The sequence below is a fragment of the Rhinoraja longicauda genome, chromosome 4 (assembly GCF_053455715.1).
Source record: "Rhinoraja longicauda isolate Sanriku21f chromosome 4, sRhiLon1.1, whole genome shotgun sequence".
NCBI lineage: Eukaryota > Metazoa > Chordata > Chondrichthyes > Rajiformes > Arhynchobatidae > Rhinoraja > Rhinoraja longicauda.
Window position 1 is genome coordinate 92335921 of NC_135956.1, and position 23808 is coordinate 92359728.

Consider the following 23808-nt stretch of genomic DNA (forward strand, 5'->3'; position numbering starts at 1 on the left):
TGGAACAAGCTGCCGGAGGAGGTAGTTGAGGCTGGGACTATCCCGTCATTTAAGAAACAGTTGGACAGATACATGAATAGGACAGGTTTGGAGGGATATGAACCAAGCACAGGCAGGTGGGACTAGTGTTGCTGGGACATGTTGGCCGGTGTGGGCGAGTTGGGCCGAAGTGCCTGTTTCCACGCTGTATCACTCTATGACTCTATGAAGGGCCTGTTTCCACAATGTATCACTCTGTGACTATGAAGGGCCTGTTTCCACACTGTATCACTCTGTGACTCTGAAGGGCCTGTTTCCACACTGTATCACTCTCTGACTCTTAGAAGATTTTGAGGATGCGTCAGGGATTGCTTTTTAAAGCATCACATTGTGCAATCTATCTCGAATGAGCTATTTGACAAATTTGTTTGAATTCTTTGAAGATGTAACAGAGAGCGTTGACAGACGGAAACATGTAGATGAATTTGCATTTCCCTAAATGTTTGACAAGGTGCCGCAGGTATCAGTGGACGTGTGTTAAAATGGCTTGAAAGCTGCGCGGGAGTTGGAATAAACGGCACCTTTTCAGATTGGAAAGGGGTAACTAGCAGAATAGTTTATGTTCATGAGTGATAGGAGCAGAATATTGGGCCATTTGGCCCATCAGGTCTACTCTGCTATTCAATAATGGCTGATCCCTCTCAACCCCATTCTCCTGCCGCCTTCCCATGACCCCGGACATCTTGTCTAATTAAATCCCATGGGGATATACTATTGCCTGGAGTTGAATTGTATCTAAATTCAATCTATTTTATTGAATCAATGAATCAACTAATCAATTAATTTAATCTATCAGATTGAAGAAGGGTCTCGACCCAAAACGTCACCCATTCCTTCTCTCCAGAGATGCTGCCTGACCTGCTGAGTTACTCCAGCACTCTGAAACGTCACCCATCCATGTTCTCCACAGATGCTGCTTGACCCGCTGAGTTACTCCAGCACTCTGTGAAACGTCACCTATCCATGTTCTCCACAGATGCTGCCTGACCCGATGAGTTACTCCTGCACTCTGTGAAACGTCACCTATCCATGTTCTCCGCAGATGCTGCCTGACCTGCTGAGTTACTCCAGCACTCTGTCAAACGTCACCTATCCATGTTCTCCACAGATGCTGCCTGACCCGCTGAGTTACTCCAGCATTTTGTGTCTACCTTCGATTTAAACTAGCATCTGCAGTTTTCTTTCCCATATATATCATGGCCTTCTTGTTTTGCTTGACCATCATGACATCCAAATACAGTGATGATGTTCGGTGAATTAAACGGCGTGATTTTGTTCAGAGCATTTATGTCTATGTCCTTCCTTGCTAGTTCACCAACTGAGAAGAAGCTCAACCTCGGTGGCTTGCCGATTATGAAAAGTCGTTACTTACTGATAAAGAAAAGCCCCGTGCACGGGAAGTCCCCCACCGTTGTGAAAAGGACACCCGGCAAAGGCCTTGTGCAAGTCAGCAAACACAGGCTGCGGAGACTGCCGACATCGGGACCACACAGCGCCACAAAGCAAGGTAGGGAGCTGCCTCCCAATGGGGCAGGTGTCTGCGATATGTCTCAGTGTTTGCAGCCCAGCTGCAAAAAAACATTTTGTCCATTTGGGCAAGAGTCAACAATGTTTTGTTTTCATATGTCCCAAACACAACAATGAAATTCTTACTTACAGCAGCACAGCACAATATGTACACATAGTACGCTCTAAACAATATAATAAATGATAAAACGTTCAGTGTATATATCTATGCGCAAAAAGCCAATTCATAGAGGCTGTCGTGTTTAATAACCTGATGGCAGATGATACAAAGCTGGGTGGTAGTGTGAACTGTGAGGAAGATGCTATGAGGTTGCAGGGTGACTTGGGCAGGTTGTGTGAGTGGGCAGATGCATGGCAGATGCAGTTTAGTGTGGATAAGTGTGAGGTTATTCACATTGGTGATAAGAATAGGAAGGCAGATTATTATCTGAATGGTGTCAAGTTAGGAAAAGGGGATGTACAACGAGTTCTGGGTGTCCTAGTGCATCAGTCGACCCAAACATTCTTTCCAGGTGAGACAGAGGTTCACCTGCACCTCCTCCAACCTCATCTATTGCATCCGCTGCTCTAGATGTCAACTTATCTATATCGGCGAAACCAAGCGCAGGCTCGGCGATCGCTTCGCTGAACACCTGCGCTCGGTCCGCATTAACGCAACTGATCTCCCGGTGGCCCAGCACTTTAACTCCCCCTCCCATTCCCAGTCTGACCTCTCTGTCATGGGCCTCCTCCAGTGCCATGGTGAGGCCCGCCGGAAGTTGGAGGAGCAGCACCTCATATTTCGCCTGGGCAGTTTGCGGCCCGGTGGTATGAACGTCGACTTCTCCAACTTCAGATAGCTCCTCTGTTCCTCCCTTCCCCTCCTCCTTCCCAGATCTCCCTCTATCTTCCTGTCTCCACCTATATCCTTCCTTTTTCCCACCCCCGACATCAGTCTGAAGAAGGGTCTCGACCCGAAACGTCACCCATTCCTTCTCTCCCGAGATGCTGCCTGACCTGCTGAGTTACTCCAGCATTTTGTGAATAAATCGATTTGTACCAGCATCTGCAGTTATTTTCTTATATACTGAAAGGAAGCATGCAGGTACAGCAGGCAGTGAAGAAAGCCAATGGAATGTTGGCCTTCATAACAAGAGGAGTTGAGTATAGGAGCAAAGAGGTCCTTCTGCAGTTGCACAGGGCCCTAGTGAGACTGCACCTGGAGTACTGTGTGCAGTTTTGGTCTCCAAATTTGAGGAAGGACATTCTTGCTATTGAGGGCGCGCAGCGTAGGTTCACTAGGTTAATTCCCGGAATGGCGGGACTGTCATATGTTGAAAGACTGGAGCGACTAGGCTTGTATACACTGGAATTTAGAAGAATGAGGGGACCTTATTGAAACATGTAAGATTATTAAGGGATTGGACACGCTAGAGGCAGGAAACATGTTCCCGATGTTGGGGGAGTCCAGAACCAGGGGCCACAGTTTAAGAATAAGGGGTAGGCCATTTAGAACGGAGATGAGGAAGAACTTTTTCACCCAGAGAGCTGTGAACCTGTGGAATTCCCTGCCTCAGAAGGCAGTGGAGGCCAATTCTCTGGATGCTTTCAAGAGAGAGTTAGATAGAGCTCTTAAAGATAGTATAAGAAAATAACTGCAGATGCTGATACAAATCGGTTTATTCACAAAATGCTGGAGTAACTCAGCAGGTCAGGCAGCATCTCGGGAGAGAAGGAATGGGTGACGTTATGGGTCGAGACGTTCAGTCTGAAGAAGGGTCTCGACCCAAAACGTCACCCATTCCTTCTCTCCCGAGATGCTGCCTGACCTGCTGAGTTACTCCAGCATTTTGTGAATAAACCAAGCTCTTAAAGATAGTGGAGTCAGGGGGTATGGGGAGAAGGCAGGAACGGGGTACTGATTGTGAATGCTCAGCCATGATCATAGTGAATGGCGGTGCTGGCGTGAAGGACCGAATCGCCTAATCTTGCACCGATTGTCTATTATCTATTGTCTACAAAGATAACAGTATTGTTGCATAATCACATTCAGTCTACGACATGCCCAGCAGAACCCTGGGGACCACTGTCCCATAGATGTATCGTGACCCAATATGTCACCTGTTGTGATCCAGTCACATCCCTGCACAGATAAGCTTGGTGGATTGGCACAGATAATCATTCTTTTCAAGACTGGATGTGTGTTGCATTAGTTCAGTATTTCATTTAAATTGTTGAAATTCATTTTAGAGTATCTGTAGCAGCTGACAGAGGAGCCAACTTGTACGATCCACTCATTTAATGATTAAGTTATGCCTTTAGCTGTTTAACTGGGATTTGTAACTGTTATTGATCAGGTGTATTGAAACATCCATCTGTGTGCCCCGTGTGTGGATGGCTTTTGGGAGTATTGGCATTTTAAAATTTTCAGCATCTAGGCTTCTGTTTTCCAAAGTTCTGTGCGATAGTGGAAGTGTCATATTTATTGCTCTTTTTATGGATGAGCTGTCACGTTTGAAGGTGTTGGTGAGTAGCTTTGGGGATGTCAGTGTGGTTGATATAATTATACTGGTACCGTGGAAGGTTGTGAACACGTATTCAATGCAATTGATCAGGGTCTGATACCATAAAAGGGACCTCCCTGTACAGGTGCTGCCCGCCTTACGATGCTTCGACTTGCGATATTTCGACTTTGTGATGGTGCAAACGGCAGTGACCCGTGGCGAGCCACTGCTCGCTTCCGGCCACGTGATCACGTGTATTACATGCATTTCAACGTAGGATATTTTCGGTTTCCGATGGGTTTCTCGGAAGGTAACCCTATCGTAAGTTGAAGAGCACCTGTATTAAAGTGCTGCAGTATCCTTCAGAGAAGGAAGCGTGCCTCTGGCAGTTCATATCATATCATATCATATCATATCATATATATACAGCCGGAAACAGGCCTTTTCGGCCCTCCAAGTCCGTGCCGCCCAGCGATCCCCGTACATTAACACTATCCTACACCCACTAGGGACAATTTTTACATTTACCCAGCCAATTAACCTACATACCTGTACGTCTTTGGAGTGTGGGAGGAACAGTGCACATTAACCAGAGCACAGTGCAGCCCAGGATCAGGCCCTTGGGCCTGCAGTTTCTGTGCCAAACACGATGCCAAGACCAACCTTTATCTACCTGCACACAACCAACCTCCCTCCATTCCCTGCATATCCTGTGTCTATCCAAATATTAAATGCCTTTATCATACCTACTTCACCCCCAGCAGCGCGTTCTTGGCACCCACTGCCCTCTGTGTGTAGAATAATCTATCTACATACTAAAACTCTCGTTTGTTTGTTTGTTTCTGAACCACAGCCAAAACCACAGCGCAACAATTTTAGGCCCACCTTACTCACCGTCGTCCTTTTGGTGCTAATGGAAGAAGTTTAATTGAAATCAGTGTTATATTTTTTAAATGATTCACATTTTAAAGTTTAAATCTATATCCTAGGGAGGGAGGCAGGTGCAGGGAAGGGGGGGGAGGAGGGGGGATAAGGGGGATGGAGGGGGGGAGGAGGAGGGAGGGGGGAGGAGGAGGAGGGAGGGAGGAGGAGGAGGGAGGGAGGAGGAGGAGGGAGGGAGGGAGGTGGGGAGAGGGGGAGGAGAGGGTGCTGCACCAATGCAGGAGAGGTTGGGGCCCAACAAGTCCACTTGGTCTAAAACTCTCATCTTGTATATTTGTGGCTTTGTGGATAGATAGATTTGTTCCCGAAATACAGCTAAACTGGTACACGACAGCGCAACAATTTTAGCCCCACCTTTCTCACCATTGGCCTGCGGTTCAAATGGTTGTTATATTTTTTAAGTTATTCATGTTATAAACTTTAAAAAATCACTTTCTAAACTTTAGTAAATTTGATTGCCTCTACCACCTCCCCCCAACGTGGGGTCCGACGCGTCCCGATTGGCTACCTCTTTGTTTGACGTCATTACGGGAACCCAACGGGACCGCGCCTGCGAAGTTGGGGCCCGTTGATCTAATACTTGCGTAAGATGGCCGTCGGATCAGTGCGTGTGCAGATGGGGCCCGTTGATCTAATACTTGCGTAAGATGGCCGCCGGATCTACACCTGCACAGTTGGGGGAGGGTTGCCGCTCAGAGGGGGGCGGGACCCACCAGAGTGACGGGAGTGGCGGCCAATGAGGGGGAGGGGGGAGCTCTCATGCTGCTGGCCGACGTGATGGCCGCCCAGGGCCGGGGTGAGTGGCTCCCTTTCCTCTTCCCCTGTCCCCCGGCCCTGGGGGAGTTTTAAGGGGGGTTAAGGGGAGATGGAGTGGGTGAGTGTCGTCAGTTGGGGGAGGGTTGCCGGGCCCGCAGGAGAGGTTTGAGCCCAACGGGTCCATGACCGCCGGCTAGTAATTCTTAAGAACACACCTTGCCCCACATATCTCCTTTAAACTTTGCCCCTGTACTATTTGATATTTCCACTCTGGGGGGAAAAGGTTCTGACTGTCTACCCTATCTGTGCTTTTCTTAATTTTATATTCTTCTATCGGGTGTCGCCGCAACCTCTGGTTCCAGGTCTGTCCAATCTCTTCCCGTAGCTAATATCCCCCTAATCCAGGCATCATTCTGGTCAACCTCCTTTGCACCCTTTCCAAAGCCCCCACATCCTCCCTGTACTGCATAGACTTAATCTTGTTTGTATTTAAGATTGTGGTGTGGAATCAGGCTTATGTTCCTAATATTTTTTGAATTATTTTGGGTCAGAATTTGACAACTAATGAGATGGTTTATCACAGTGATGAATATCCAAATGGTGGAACCATCAAGCGAATTTGAAGATGGACACAAAATGCTGGAGTAACTCAGCGGGTCAGGCAGCATCTCTGGATAGAAGGAATGGGTGACGTTTCACAGAGTGCTGGAGTAACTCAGCGGGTCAGGCAGCATCTCTGGAGGGAAGGAATGGGTGACGTTTTGGGTTGAGACACTTCTTTAGTCTCCCTCTGTCTCTCACTGGAGTGATTTCGGGTCGATACCCTTCTTCAGCCAGACCATAATGCACCCAATGCTGAAATATTTGTCAATTTTTTTTTTAAACTACTAGTATCTCAGCTTTGGAAACAATATGCACTTTCAATTCCCCTGATTGCTCCATTATTTGAACATTTTTGTGCTTCTGTTGCACCCCTGTTTTTCCGCGCTCTGTTGATTAAATATCAGTTAACAAAGCACAAACCAAGGATTGAACCTGCATTTTGCCTGTTTATTACAGCTCAGTACCACATTTGGTATTATATTGATTATCTGAGCCACCTGGGAAACGTTTACAGGCATGTGAATTTTCTGCGTTTCCGCGGATTTCCGCGTTTTAAAAATCAATTTTCTGCGCTTTTTGCATGATTTCCGCGTTTTTCACTTTGCCAAAAATGCGTTTACCAACGGAGAAATCGGATAGAAAAAAGAAAGAAAAAAAGAAGAAAAGAAAGGATGAATAGACTTGTGATAAACACTGGGATTCCGCTAGAGGTCGCCAGGGGTTCCGTGAGAAATAGTTGTTAATCATTGAAACCCGGACAAAATTACGAGAGCCCACTTGAAGTCCCCCCCGCACTGAAAGTCTCCCCGAAAACGTGGCACCGAGGCTGGGACTTCCATGGTCGATCAGTGGGTTGGATTTGCAACCTGTGGCCGGGGCTCTGGAACTCCAGCCCAGCTGCAGCCAGCACATCCATCCCCATCGCCGAGCGACTTCCTTGGCCTGCTGGATAAACCAGCAAAGCTCTGGAACCAAGAGTGCCAGAAAATCAGTGGTGGAACTGTAATGAGTAAATATTAAATTTAAGTGCAAGATTGAATGGCGGCGGTGCTGGCTCGAAGGGCTGAATGGCCTACTCCTGTACCTATTGTCTATTATATAACTAAATTAATTAAGACGGGGTTAAAATATAAAACACAGCAGAAGAGCCAATTACCACCTTTTTGGGCTGATTATCAATTAATGTTGGAATTTACTTAAATGTTATTTGTATACAGTGACATATTCACATTATTTTGTAATGTCCGTTTTTACTTTGAAATGCACTAAAAGAGGCTTGAAAATGGTAACTTTGTGTGTAAATTTTCCAAACCCTTCCCATTTTCTGACCCCCGCTGTACGGCTCACACAAACGCTCGGCTCTTTTCCTCTTTTTTTTACCTCACTCACATGCCTGCGTTTAGTAAAAGGTAGTTTGAAAGGTGAGGGTGGGTAGTGAATTGGTCGCATATTGCCTTGGAGAGATTCTTTTAATGTATCTTTGTTGTCATCATCTAATTAATAATACCGCTATCGTGAGGGGAGAGTGTAATTACTTTAATATATGAGTACATTGTAGTAAAGGTTGAGTATTGGGAGAATTTTAGTGAAGCTACTAAACAATAACAAGCAACAACCATTGGCTTTAAGATTGCTTCTGTTCTGTAGTTCTCTCTAATTGATTGCCCAATTTTCTCTTTATATGAAACGAGACAGATATCAAGTAATTTGCAGCAGTAACGTGCTTGCACTTGGCCTGCCCTATCTTTGTGTTCATTTCCGATTGCAGATGAAACACTAATATATAATTATCCTTGCAAATTGGATTGCTTTAAATAAAGAGAAGCGTTTGGCCAGAAGGAGCGATCCCATTTCCTTGAGTTACTGCAAGCTGTAATTGCAGCGTTCAATCAATCTGCTGCATTAGAAATTCAATCACCATCAACATCAAGCCTCATTCCTTTTGATAGCTAAAAGCCAAGTAATTTCTCCCTTTTTAAACAGTTGAATTAATCAGACGAGATTTAAACATTTGCTCACATGAAGAGGTCAGGACTAGCAATATATTGTCTTCCAGATAACGGTTAATGAAAAGGAAATTAAATTACTAATAACCATCTTGGAGTGTTAAAAAGCTAAAATTGACTATTTTCAGTTAATTTAATGGAAGGTGCTGGTGTGTTTCTGTTGTACATTACCATCAGTATGCTTGACAGCGCATTGACCGATAATAAGAAACATTTGACAGTGGCTGTCTCAGTATCATAATGCGCTGTGCCTTCATCACTGGTATCATGTTTTGTGGAACGTGTACACCAATTTGTTTAGGTCCTCAACCCCAACTCTGCCCGACGTTTGACCCCCAGGCCCACCTAGGGAAGCAGATGAGCACCTGTAGACACAGAGTGCTGGGGTAACTCAGCGGGTCAGGCAGCATCTCTGGAGAGAAGGAATGGGTGACGTTTCACAGAGTGCTGGGGTAACTCAGCGGGTCAGGCAGCATCTCTGGAGAGAAGGAATGGGTGACGTTTCACAGAGTGCTGGGGTAACTCAGCGGGTCAGGCAGCATCTCTGGAAAGAAGGAATGGGTGACGTTTCACAGAGTGCTGGGGTAACTCAGCGGGTCAGGCAGCATATCGGGAGAGAAGGAATGGGTGACGTTTCGGGTTGAGACCTTTCTTCAGACTGAAGAAGGCTCTCGACCAAAACGTCACCCATTCCTTCTCTCCCGAGATGCTCCCTGACCCGCTGAGTTACTCCAGCATTTTGTGTCTACCTTCGATTTTAACCAGCATCTGCAGTTATTTTTCCTACACAGATGAGCGCCTATGATCCTCTTGGACTTTGCATCATCAACGTTCACATCCAAACCTTGCATCCTGTGCAACGCGGAGCATGTTTTTGCTCACTCCGTGCCCAGATAAATGGAACCACAATATAAATATGTTTTTGCTCAGTCCGTGCCCAGATAAATGGAACCACAATATAAATATGCGTAGGAAGGAACTGCAGATGCTGGTTTACACCGAAGATAGACACAAAAAGCTGGAGTAAATCAGCGGGACAGGCAGCATCTGTTACACCATTTCTCCAGAGATGCTGCCTGACCCTCTGAGTTCCTCCAGCATTGAATTGAATTGAATTAAATAAATGGTATTAGCCAAGCATGTAAACGTACAAGGAATTTGCCTTGGTGCTTTGCTCACAAGTAACAACATGATGTACAGTAAACAATTAAGAATAAAACATTATAATTTACACACGTGAAGAATTAACTAAAATACCAGAGCAAAAGGAGGCTACAGACTTTTGGTTATTGAATAGAGCTACTGCTCATGGAAATAAAGCTGTTTTTATGTCTGGCTGTGGCTGCTTTGACAGTCCGGAGTCGCCTTCCAGAGGGAAGTGCTTCGAAGAGTTTGTGGCCAGGGTGAGAGGGGTCAGAGATGATCTTGCCCGCTCGCTTCCTGGCCCTTGCAGTGTACAGTTCGTCAATGGGGGGAAGGTTGTAGCCAACAACCTTCTCAGCTGTGCGAACGATCTGTTGCAGCCTCTGGATGTCGTGCTTGGTGGCTGAGCCAAACCAGACCATGATGGAGAAGGTGAGGACGGACTCAATGAAAGCAGTATAGAATTGGACCATCATTGCCTGTGGCAGATTGTGTTTTCTCATTTGCCTCAGGAAGTACATCCTCTGTTGGGCCTTTTTGACTGTGGAGTCGATGGTGGCCCCCCATTTAAGGTCCCTGGAGATGATGGTTCCAAGGAACTTAAATGACTCCACAGATGTGACTGTGGTGTTGTTGATGGTGAGTGGGGGGAGGGGAGGGGGGAGCTCTCCTAAAGTCCACAATCAGTTCCACTGTCTTAAGAGCATTGAGCTCCAGGTTGTTGCGATGGCACCAGGACGCCAGCTGTGTCACTCCTGTGTGACAGGAGTTCCCCTGAAGGAGTATCTGAAACCATGTTTGATTTGATGCATTTGCAGTCAGGAGAGCAGAGGATCGATTACTAGCCTTGGCGAAAGGACCCCCTTTTGGTTGAAACAAATACTTTCCACATCTGTCTTTTTGTATTTAGTTTTCCAGTTTTTCTTCACTCTAAGGTGTATTTGTAATCTGAAGCTCATTGTGTGAAAGTGTGATGGGGCGTGGTATCTCCTACAAGGATATGGATTGAATGGAGTATCTCAAATCAAAACTCTTATTTGATCAACGCTCTTACAGTGGGCTGAATAGTCTACTTCTCTACTTTAATTTACTTTAGAGATACAGCACAAACCGAGTCCGCACCGACCAACGATCCCTGCATATTAACACTATCCTACACACACTAGGGACAATTTACATTTATACCAGGCCGATTAACCTACAAACCTGCACGTCTTTGGAGTGTGGGAGGAAACCGAAGATCTTGGAGAAAACCCACACAGGACACGGGGAGAACGTACAAACTTCATACAGGCAGCGCCCGTAGTCGGGATTGAACACGGGTCTCTAGCGCTGTAAACATCAATTCTACTGCTGCGCCACCGTGCCACCTACATCTCTGTTATTCTTTAACTTTCTCGCCAATTTTCTTTGTAGTATTTTTGATCAAGCTTTTGTTGGATTAACTATCTGCAAGAATGCTTTCCACCTGAGAGAAAACTTGGTCATAGGTAACCAGAATTCAACCAGAGCTAACATTTTTTGGTAGACACAAGGAACTGCTGGAATCTTGTGTACGACACAATACTGGAGCAATTCTGCGGGTCAGGCAGCAACTTTAGACGACATGGACTTCCAATATTTCGAGTCAGGACCTGACTTCAAAGCATTCACTTGAAACGTCACCTATCCATGTTCTCCAGAGATGCTGCCTGACCCGCTGAGTTACTCCAGCACTCTGTGAAACGTCACCTATCCATGTTCTCCGCAGATGCTGCCTGACCCGCTGAGTTACTCCAGCGCTCTGTGTTCTATTTCCTTTGTGTTAGTTCTTAGCTCTCCTGTTCCACATAAAAATGTTGGGAAAGAAATGTAAGTGTAAATCACCTTATGGTGGTGCTTGTGATTTTGTAACACATTTTCTGGGACAATGCTGAGTGAGATGTCACCCCACCTGACAGTTTGATGCAATTTATTATTTTCATCCATCTGCTTTTTATTGAGTAATATAGCACAATGCCTCTCCTGTTACATGTCTTCCATTCAGTGCCTGTGATACTGCTAGGCTTTGGTGCTTTATCTAAAATTTGGAGAAGGTGGGAGGGAAAAAAATTCTTCTGGTTATTTTTCAATGGAAATTTCAGCCGTCAGAGTCAATAAAGGAGGTTTCAGAGATAGGAGGGGTAACTTTTTCACACAGAGGGTGGTGGGTGTATTGAACAAGCTGTCAGAGGAGGTAGTTGAGGCTGGGACTATCCCATCGTTTAAGAAACAGTTGGACAGGTACATGGATAGGACAGGTTTGGAGGGATATGGACCAAGCGCAAGCAAGTGGGACTAGGGTAGCTGGGACATTGTTGGCCGGTGTGGGCGAGTTGGGCCGAAGGGCCTGTTTCCACACTGTATCAATCTATGACTATGAGATAGAGTTTTGATTTAGTTTAGAGATTATGTAGGCTGGAAACAGGCCCTTTGGCCCACCGAGAGAGTCCATGTCGTCTATCAATCACCCATGCACCAGTTCTATATTATCCCACTTTTGCATCCTACACACCAGAGGCAATGTACAGAAGCCAATTAACCTACAAACCTGCAGGTCTTTGGAATGTGGAGGGAAACCGGAGTATCCGGAGAAGACCCACGCTGTCACGGAGAGTGTAGATTTTAGATTTAGATTTTAGATTTAGAGATACAGTGCGGAAACAGGCCCTTCGGCCCACCGGGTCCGCGCCGCCCAGCGATCCCCGCACATTAACACTATCCTACACACACTAGGGACAATTTTTACATTTGCCCAGTCAATTAACCTACAAACCTGCACGTCTTTGGAGTGTGGGAGGAAACCGAAGATCTCGGAGAAAACCCATGCAGGTCACGGGGAGAACGTACAAACTCCGTACAGACAGCGCCCAGACAGTACACAGACGGCGCTCAGTACAAAGCACACAGACAGTACCCGTGGTCAGGATCGATCCTGGGTCTCTGGCGCTGTGAGGCTGCTCTACCGCTGCACTACCGTGCATTAGTTGGCATTTGAGAATCACTCTTTTACTTGCTTGTTGCGACACACACACAGACTATTCCTCCCCTGGGTTTTTCTGATCGTGTGCAATAAATAGAGTTGGCTTATATCTATATGCTTTTTGAAGTCTTTATTTGGTTACTGTGAGTGGATTTTGTTTTTGCCTGTTGAGTAATTCAAAGTGGAGGCAATCCAAGAGCTAGTATAAATCATTAAGTTCTCAAGTCTCCCGTGTCAGTCTCTGTGACCCGGTTCTAATGATGGATGGTTCATCACCATACCCCATGCTCAGAGATCACATAGCTGGCACGCGGCAGGCCTGGGTTCACAGACGGCTGCTGGCCACCGTATCCACTTTCCCATCGAGAACATGCAGCCTCTGGGAGCAGGAACGCTGGGCTCTGACGGCTTAGTAACGTTAGACCCGACCCCCTGCTGCTCAGCATGCCTGCCGATCCATGATCGTCACCTGCACATCTCATTTGCTGAAATGTTTTGTTTGATAAAAAGTACTGGAACGCGTTGCCTGGTGTGCTGGTGGAGGCAGAATCAATAATCAGAGTGATACAGTGTGGAAACAGGCCCTTCATAGAGTCACAGAGTGATACAGTGCGGAAACAGGCCCTTCATAGAGTCACAGAGTGATACAGTGTGGAAACAGGCCCTTCATAGAGTCACAGAGTGATACAGTGTGGAAACAGGCCCTTCATAGAGTCACAGAGTGATACAGTGTGGAAACAGGCCCTTCAGCCCGATGTTAAAGTCCGCAGCTCCTGCAGGATGGAGCACCAAAGGCCGACCCCTGGCAAAGGGATTGCCCGCTCGCAGATGTTTAAGCCCGCAGGCACCTGCAGTTGGAGCTCTAGAAGTCCCAGACGAGGCCGCCAACTCCACGATGTTAGTCCGCAGTGCGGACGGCGATACCACACGGAAAAGGTTGCATCTCCGACGAGGAAAGAGATGAGAAAAGTTTCCCCCACCACCCCCCACATAATACAAAACTAAAGATAAACTAAAACATACATTTTACTACAAACTAAAAACACAAAGAATGAAAAGACGACGACAGGCCGTGGGCGAGGCTGCCGCCGTGCGGCGCCCCCTGGTGGTATATTGGACAAAGCTCTGATTTTGTTGTGCTCTTGATTGTCTCCTATCTTTCAATTTTTCCTCTTTTGTCTTTGCCATTTTTTCCTGAACAATTCACCGTCCGACTTTCCTTCATATGAACTAAAAAGTTTTATAATAGTTTTCCACTTCTCTTCTTTCGTATGTCAGCTACAACAATCAAAAGTGGTAATTGGTACTTCAGAGTTGAGGCTTTGCTGCAAATGTTGCCAGTTCCGTAGAACTACCCAGCGTGGACCACGAGGACGTAAAGCAGCTCCCACCCCAGTTTTCCACTATTTATTATGTTGAACCCCTGCTACCTGGGTTCGATCCTGACCACAGGTGTTGTCTGTTCAGAATCTGTACGTTCTCCCTGTGACCTGCGTGGGTTTTCACCAGTTGCTCTGGTTTCCTCCCACATTTTATGTACTTGCAGGTTTTTTTAGATTAATATGTCCTCTGTTAAATAAAATTAACATTAGTGTGTAGAATACAAAGTCGGGGATAATAGAACTAGAGTGATTTATTCACAAAATGTTGGAGTAACTCAACAGGTCAGGCAGCTTCTCAGGAGAGAAGGAATGGGTGACGTTTCGGGTCGAGACCCTTCTTCAGACTGAAATAAATACCGTTGATTTGTACCAGCATCTGCAGTTATTTTCTTACAGAACTAGAGTGATGGTTGGTTAGCACGGACTCAGTGGGCCGAAGGGCCTGTTTCCATGTTGTTTTAAGCTAAAAGCTAAACTAAATTCCCTTTGTTTACCAACCCTTTTTTTGTACTTTTAATTCTGATGATGGATGTGGGTCATAAAGACCAGTGCCCTTCATGTTGGTATATCCTGGCTCATTCAGTTTTTCCAATATTTGTAATCCCCCCCCAAAATATCCCAAATAATCCCAAAATATTTGTAATCCCTATTTAATTGGATTTGTTATCTGATCACGCAAAGCAAAAATAAATCACTTGTATGAAAATAGGTGGAGTCCTGTGGCTTCTTTACCCAATTGATTAAATTGGTAGGATGTGTAGGAAAGAACTGCAGATGCTGGTTTAAATCAAAGGTAGACACAAAATGCTGGAGTAACTCAGTGGGTCAGGCAGCATCTCGGGAGAGAAGGAATGGGTGGCGTTTGGGGTCGAGACCCTTTGGATTACCCCGCTGAGTTACTCCAGCATTTTGTGTCTACCTGTGATGCCAAGTTAAACAGGTCTCATCTGCCTGCATGTGATCCATATCCCTCCATACCCTGCACATCCATGTGCCTATCTAAAAGCCTCTTAAGCACCACTACCGTAGCTGCCTCCTCCACCAGGAATGGGTGACGTTTCAGGTCGAGACCCTTCTTCAGACTAAATTGATGAAATTGGTAATCGAGAGGAGTTCATCGCATAAAGATTCTTTTATGTTAACTATTTTTCAGCATTTACTTTGAAGAAGGGTCTCGACCCGAAACGTCGCCCATTCCTTCTCTCCCGAGATGCTGCCTGACCTGCTGAGTTACTCCAGCATTTTGTGAATAAATACCTTCGATTTGTACCAGCATCTGCAGTTATTTTCTTATAGCAAAGTTAAACTGATTAGATGTGTAGGAAGGAACTGCAGCTGCTGGTTTAAACCGATTAGAAGCAGTTTTCAGATTTGAACTGTTCATTCAAAGAGAAAAGTTTGTTATCCAAACAAACGTTTTGCCTTGGGGCCAGTATGGTAACAATTTCCAGTCTTGCCAGTTACAAACTCAACACTTCCTACTTTAAAACCAGCATTACCTGCTGCAATGTTGATGTTTTAAAAATCAAAACCAAATATCCAATGAATAGAGTAATGGTTGTGAGAATCTTGCTCAACTTGGCCTATCTTACCCCAAACAAAGATCAATACATTTCCTCTTTCCACACCAACCGTGCAACATTGAGAAAGGTCCTGACCCGAAAGGTCACTACCATGTTCTCCAGAGTTGCTGCCGAACCCGCTGAGTCACTCCAGTATTTCATGTCTATGTATGCCACACTCAATGATGCTCAAGTGCCTTGAGTGTAATAAGGATATCATTTCAAAGTAAAAGACATGTACCCCACTAATGTTTATTTTGGTGTTAGTCGAATGTCAGAGTGCAAAGCAGCAACTAAGTAAAATCGAAGATTGCAGGTAAAGATTTACTTTGTAGTGTCAGCAGCACCACTACTGTTATTTGTATATAAAGTTAAGAATATTGAAGGAATACATACTGGCACGGTAAATTATGTATCACAGTTTAGAGATACAGCGCGGAAACAGGCCCTTTCGGCCCACCGGGTCCTCGTCGACCAGCGATCCCCGTACACTAACACTATCCTACACCCACTAGGGACAATTTTTACATTTACCTAGCCAATTAACCTACAAACCTGCACGTCTTTGGAGTGTGGGAGGAAACCGAAGATCTCGGAGAAAACCCACGCAGGTCACGGAGAGAACGTACAAATTCCTTACAGACAGCGCCCGTAGTCGGGATAGAACCCGGGTCTCTGGCGCTGCATTCGCTGTAAGGCGGCAACTCTACCGCTGCGCCACTGTGCCGCCATCTTATGCATTCACTTTATTGGTGCCAAGCAAGTTATCGGTGGTAAGGGGTATTTAGCTTTAGTTGCTTATATATATCGTGACTGCAGCCGATGCATTGTAGTTGCTTTTATCCTTTCAAATCAATGTAACTTCTCCACAAATACTCTGCAAAATGGCAAAGGCAATTGTATTATTGCAAAGGAGCATTTAACTGCGGCGATCCATGTACTGTGCACCGATTAAGAATGCAAAATAATATATAGTGTACTCAAGCTTCAGCAAATAATCAACAGCATTGCATGCCAATCCATAGGTATCAGCATGTCAATAGTTATTTTGCTTTCCTGCAGTTGTTGAGCGTGGGGAACTGTGCACATCAGAATGCTATTCATTTCAGGGTATCTGGTGGTGATCAAATGCAAACAGGTGCACTGTTGGTGGGAAGGAATAATTCAGATCATTCTCACCATGCCTGTTATCACTTCAGTCTGAAGTCTTCATCATTAGACAGACCGTACCCTGCTGTACCGTGTCAAAGGTATTTTGGCTTCGCCTTTTCAGGCAAATGAAAGAGATTAGTAATAGAACTTGTAAAAACAAAGAGCTGCAAATGCTGGTTTGTATCAAAGATGGATAACTCAGCAGGTCAGGCAGCATCTCTGGAGAAAAGGGATGGGTGATGCTTCGGGTCGAGACCCAAAGACCCCTGAGTGAAGCAGGGTCTTGACCCGATACATCACCTGTCCTTTTTCTCCAGAGACGTTTCTAGCCCCTTTCTCAGACTGAAGGGATTTAAGGACCTGAAATGTCATCCATCCTTTTTCTCCAGAGATGCTGCCTGACCTGCTTAGTTACTTCAGCATTTTGTGTCTATCTTTAGTAATATAACTTTGTTGTTCCTCTTTGAATTGCCGCACATTGCTATGAGGTGTAGTGCTGTAATCAGCTGGTTTTGGTGGTTGAAGGAAGGTAATTCTAGTAGACAGTGTGTAGTTTAGTTTAGTTTAGAGATACAGCGCGGAAACAGGCCCTTCGTCCCACCGAGTCTGCACCTAGCAGCAATCCCCGCACATTAACTCTATCCTACACACATTAGGGACAATTTCCCTCTCTCCTAGATGCTGCCTGACCTGCTGAGTTACTCCAGCATTTTGTGATACCTACAATTATACCAAGTATACAAAACAAAGCCAATTAACCTACAAATCTGTGCGTCTTTGGACCCATGCAGGTCACGGGGAGAGCGTACAAACTCCGTACAGGCAGCACCCATAGTCGGGATGGAACCCGGGTGTCTGGTGCTGTAAGGCCGCAACTCTACCGCTGCGCCACCGTGCTATAGTGTTCGGTGCTTTCAAATCTTAAAGAATCAGACAGGTAGAGACTTGCTTTACCATCCATCCAAAAGATGGCAGCATAACCCTTGCTTCTCCCAAGCCTTTATCTCTGCTATTGTGGATCTAAATTGTGAAGATAATTTTTTATTAGTTCTGAGGCGAAAGCTGGAGTGTTAAAAACTAACCAACATTTTGTGGAAAATTAAAATCCACCGAATATAACTGTAAACTGCTGGATTATTTTCCAAAATAAACCAATTTCATAAAATCTTTGACTGCAACTTGAAGGGACTTCATTCGTTTTCTGTCTTTATTCTTAAGTCGTAGTTTTATTCCAAAAATCTCTTACTGGAATACACCCCAGCAAACAGTCTTCTTTAATATCCTTTGTCATTATACTTACATGAGTACTGAGCCACAAGCTAGGGTGTAGTTATGATCTCCCAACCAACCTCAATACAGACTTTGTAGTTTTTAAAAAAAATCTGCACTTTCTCCTTAATTGTAACGCTATAATGCTGTAACATTATATTTTGCAATCTGGTATTTTACTCTTTGTACTACCAGTTGTAGTTGTGTGTTGTTTAAATTTGGCCAAGGTATAATTAGAACAAGGAACAGTACAGGAACAGTTCCTATAGCCCATAGTGTCCACACCGAACCTGATGCCAAGATAAACTAGCCTCTTCGTCCTGCAAGTGATCCATATCATTCCATTCCCTTAAATCCAGGTACAGTATGAAAAAAGACACACAATGTTGAAGTAATTCAGTAGATCAGGCAGTATCTCTGGAGGACATGGATAGGTGATGTTTCGGGTCTGGACCCTTCTTCAGACTCCAAACGTCACCTATTTGTGTTTTTCAGAGATGCTGTCTGCCCCCCTGAGTTACTTCAGCACTGTGTCTTATTTGTAAACCAGCATTTCCAGGTATAGTAGGATTTGATTTCACTGGATGGCATACAAACAAAGTTCTTCGCTCTAGGTACAAGTGACAATATAAACATTGCAATATGATAATCACAGTAATCTAACTGACCATCCTCGTACCTCTCAGCTTAAATTCCAAAGATTTATTACCCAAAATGGAAGCGTTTTTTCTTTCTTGCTTCTAATAAGGCCTTGTCCCCCATTTAAGACATCTGCCCAGTATCTTTCTCTAAGAATCTTGAACATGCAATTCGCCAAAAAAATATTGGAACATTGGATTGGTACAGCTGCTGCCTCGAGACCCAGGTTCGATCCTCATAAGCTCTCGTGATAGGAGCAGAATTAGGCTATTCAGGACTACTCACCATTCAATCATGGCTGATCTGTCTCTCCGTCCTAACCCCATTCTCCTGCCTTCTCCCCATAACCCCTGACACCCGCACTAATCAAGAATCTATCTATCTCTGCCTTAAAAATATCCACTAACTTGTGGCCTCCACAGCCTTCTGCGGCAAAGAATTCCACAGATTCACTACCCTCTGACTAAAGAAATTTCTCCTCATCTCCTTCCTAAAAGAACGTCCTTTAATTCCGAGGTTTGTTTCCGTTCTGACTCTTTGATTCGGGGTAATAATTAAGTGCTGGGGTTGATTTGCTTTATTCAGTTTTAATTGAATGAATCCATTAATTTAAATCTCAGTTATTTTATTTTTTCCCCCCCAATGTATTTAGTTTTATGAAGAGCCAATATCTTCATTGGTACAGAAAACCATAGAAAATAAGAGTGGTTTAAGGGTAGAAATCAGAAACTTAATTACTGGTTCCCAAATTGCAGTAATTACCAGTGGCCAGAAGCTGTGATTTAAAAAAAAATTCAGCAGTGGCAAAGGCACAAAGTATAGCATCCCAGTGAATTCCTGCTGTCTGCTGAGCTGGCTAATCCGTGGCCACAGTAGTAGCAATTGGCTTTGATGCACCTGAGCCAGCAAAAGACGAATTTGGACACAGATAATAAATAAATAAATTTGAAAGGTTTTTGCGTCAGTATTCCTTGCCGGGGCCGAAAGTCTCTGTCCGTGTTCACACATTGGGTAGAAGGGGGAGCAGCTTCAGTTCCCTGAAAGGACTTGTCAGCACTCACTCTCCCCGTGCTGACTAACGGCAGCATGGCCTGACACGGGACACTTGCTTTCCCCATGTGCCGTACCTTTCCGTTTCACACAAGGAGAAAAAAAAACACAATCCAAGCACAAAACAAACTGAGGCGAGAAGAAACTTTTTCACCCAGAGAGTTGTGAATTTGTGGAATTCTCTGCCACAGAGGGCAGTGGAGGCCAATTCATTGGATGAATTTAAAAGAGAGTTAGATAGAGCTCATGGGGCTAGTGGACTCAAGGGATATGGGGAGAAGGCAGGCACGGGTTACTGATTGTGGATGATCAGCCATGATCGCAATGAATGGCGGTGCTGGCTCGAAGGGCCAAATGGCCTCCTCCTGCACCTATTTTCTATGTTGCTGTTTCTAAAGAATCATAAGAATAAGGGGTAGGCCATTTAGAACTGAGATGAGGAAAAACCTTTTCAGTCAGAGATTTGTGAATCTGTGGAATTCTCTGCCTCAGAAGGCAGTGGAGGCAATTCTCTGAATGCATTCAAGAGAGAGCTCGATAGAGCTCTTAAGGATAGCGGAGTCAGGGGGTATGGGGAGAAGGCAGGAACGGGGTACTGATTGAGTATGATCAGCCATGATCACATTGAATGGCGGTGCTGGCTCGAAGGGCCAAATGGCCTCCTCCTGCACCTATTTTCTATGTTGCTGTTTCTAAAGAATCATAAGAATAAGGGGTAGGCCATTTAGAACTGAGATGAGGAAAAACCTTTTCAGTCAGAGATTTGTGAATCTGTGGAATTCTCTGCCTCAGAAGGCAGTGGAGGCAATTCTCTGAATGCATTCAAGAGAGAGCTCGATAGAGCTCTTAAGGATAGCGGAGTCAGGGGGTATGGGGAGAAGGCAGGAACGGGGTACTGATTGAGTATGATCAGCCATGATCACATTGAATGGCGGTGCTGGCTCGAAGGGCCGAATGGCCTCCTCCTGCACCTATTGTCTATTGTCTAAACGGTGGTGTGATCGAAATCATAAGAACATAAGATTATAAAAGCAAGTGTAGGCCGTGACATTTTATGTCCGAAAATAAACACAAACCACCTGGCTTTCAAACCCTCCCCCACCTGTATCCAACTATCACTCCCCAAGATTTGTTCTGCCCCTCCTCTCTTCCAGCTTTCTCTTCAGCGCCCCTCCCCTCCAGAATCAGCCTATCCAGAGATGCTGCCTTGACCCGCTGTTACTCCAGCATTTTGTGCTTTTTATTTCAATTAATCTTCATTGACAATAACCAAATAATATGTTAAACATACGTGGTTGTTTAATATCACACGTTCTTATTGTCATGAGTATTGCCTTCGCGAAAACACCCCTTTTTCATGTTAATTTTTTGTTTTAAGGTTTTGTATTTAAATACATTATTCTCAAAAAGAAGTATGAAGTTTTATTATATTGCAACTATTCTAACATTAGCTTATTGTAACGTATACAGAGGTACAGTGAAAAGCTTTTTGTTACATGCTAACCAGTCAGTGGAAAGACAATATATGATTACAATGAAGCCGTCCACAGTGTACATATACAGAATAAAGGGAATAATGTTTAGTGCAAGATAAAGTCCAGTATTGGTTTATAATTGTCATCGAGTGATACAGGTGGAAACAGGCCCTTCGGCCCAACTCGCCCACACCGACCAACAATGTCCCATCTACACTAGTCCCACCTGCCTGCGTTTGGTCTATATCCCTCCAAACCTGTCCTATCCATGTACCTGTCCAACTGTTTCTTAAACGATGGGATAGTCCCAGCCTCAACTACCTCCTCTGGCAGCTCGTTCCATACACCCACCACCCTCTATGTGAAAAAGTTACCCCTTGAATTCCTGTTAAATCTTTTCCCCTTCACCTTGAACCTATGTCCTCTGGTCCTCGATTCCCCTACTCTGGGCAAGAGACTCTGTGCATCTACCTGATCTATTCCTCTCATGATTTTGTACACCTCTGTAAGATCTCCCCTCATCCTCCTGCGCTCCAAGGAATAGAGACCCAGCCTGCTCAACCTCTCCCTATAGCTCACTAGTCCTGGCAACATCCTCGTAAATCTTTTCTGAACCCTTTGTCATGGGGAGAAAGCTGGAGCGGGGTACTGACTTTAGATGATCAGCCATGATCATATTGAATGGCTGGCTCGAAGAGCCAAATGGTCGTCTACTGCACCTATTTTCTACATTTCTATGTCAATTTTATTTGTATAGCACATTTAAAAACAACCCACGTTGACCAAAGTGCTGTACATTTGATTAGGTTCCAATAGAAAAAAAAATGAAAACATACAGTAGCACGCAAACAGTTCACAGCGCCTCCTCAATGAGCCTCAAACGCTAGGGAGTAGAAATATGTTTTGAGCCTGGACTTAAAGGAGTCGATGGAGGGGGCAGTTCTGATCGGGAGAGGGATGCTGTTCCACAGTCTAGGAGCTGCAACCGCAAAAGCGCGGTCACCCCTGAGTTTAAGCCTAGACCGTGGGATAGTGAATAGCCCCAAGTCGGCCGATCTGAGGGACCTGGAGTTAGAGAGGGGGGTTAGAAGATTTTTGATGTAGGGGGGGGAGTGTCCATTTAGGGCTTTATACGTGAATAGGAGGAGCTTGAAGTTGATTCTGTACCGTACAGGGAGCCAGTGGAGAGAGGCCAGAATCGGGGTGATGTGGTCCCTTTTACGGGTACCCGTCAGGAGTCTCGCTGCGGCGTTTTGGACCAGTTGCAGGCGGGACAGGGAAGATTGGCTGATCCCAGTGTATAGGGAGTTGCAGTAGTCTAGGCGGGAGGAAATGAAAGCGTGAATGATTTTTTCTGTGTCGTCGAATTTGAGGAAAGGTTTGATTTTAGCTATGGTTCGAAGTTGGAAGAAGCTGGCTTTTACCACAGCGTTGACTTGCTTAGCAAGATGCAGGGAAAAGCTTTGTTGGTGTGCTCTCCAGACAAATTGTACTACACACGAGTACAATCGTGCCATACACAAGTACACAGTACAGAGAGCAAAATAGCCAGTGCAGAATAGAGTGTTAGTTATAGAATATAGTGTTAGTTATAGAGAAGAGTGTGCATAAAAACAAGCGCAAGGGCCGCAATAAGGTGGGTTGAGAGATCGGGACGATTCCCTTGGCGTATGACAGGTCCGTAGACTGAAACCAGCCGGGTGGAACTGCTCATTGATCGCAGCAGGCTCGATCGTGGCTTCATGCGTCAGGTCCGTTCAGGACGAGGAGTCGGTCTGGGAACCGTTTACATAAAAGATCAAACAGTACAGCACAGGAACAGCCTCTTCTGTTCATCCATGAGGCCACAATGTCAGGAACCATCCATGATGAACAATGCCCGTACCATCCATGATCACCAATGCCTGTACCATCTATGATCACCAATGTCTGTACCATCCATGATGCCACAATGCCCATACCATCCATGATGAACAATGCCTGTACCATCCATGATGAAGAATGTCTGTACCATCTATGATCACCAATGCCTGTACCATCCATGATGCCACAATGCCCATACCATCCAGGATGAACAATGTCTGTACCATCCAGGATGCCAAGTTAAACTAATCAACTCTGCTGCCACATGATACATATCCCTCCATTCTTCATATATTTGTGCCCATCTAAAAGCCTTTTGCAAGCCACTATCATAACTACTGGCAGCACGTTCCAGGCACCCTCTTTGAGTATGGCAAAACCTTTCCCCATCCGTCTCCTTTAAACTTTTCCTCTCTGATCTTATAACTGTGTCCTCTATATCTGATATTTCCGTCCTTGAGAGAGGGTTCTGACCGTCTACCCTATCTACACCACTGGTCATTTTACATACTTCTGTCAGGTCACCCCGCAACCTCTGAAGCTCCAGACAACAATCCAAGTTTGTCCAATCTCTCCTCGTATCCAGGCACCATTCTGGTCAACCTACTTGGCACCCTGTCCAAAGCCTTCACGTCCATCCTAGAGTGCAGGGATCTCCACATCCGGCCCACCACGAGATTTTATCCGGCCCGCGGCAAGCTCTTCGGCGGCAGGGACTGGAGGCAGAAGCTGCCGGCGAAGGTTCACCGGAGAGCGGATCACCACCGACCCAGAGCCGGGACAAGGCGAGAGATGGCAGCGCCCCCTCGCAAACAACAAACCCAAGGAAACTTCCCTCCTCGCCACCACCGCCACTCACCCCGGGGATGCGGGGCTAATGAACAACAACCACACTTGTGTTTGTTCTTATTTCGCT

General features: G+C 45.4%; 1 protein-coding gene across 2 annotated transcripts in view; it reads left to right on the forward strand.

Moving 5' to 3' along the window:
• The window catches only part of zc3h3 (zinc finger CCCH-type containing 3), a 178964-nt gene that overhangs the window by 15457 nt on the left and 139699 nt on the right, over positions 1-23808 (forward strand). For both annotated transcript variants that reach the window (XM_078398392.1, XM_078398394.1), the window contains exon 3: positions 1350-1546. In XM_078398392.1, coding sequence (XP_078254518.1) covers positions 1350-1546 — 197 coding nt within the window. The remainder of the gene's footprint in view (positions 1-1349; positions 1547-23808) is intronic.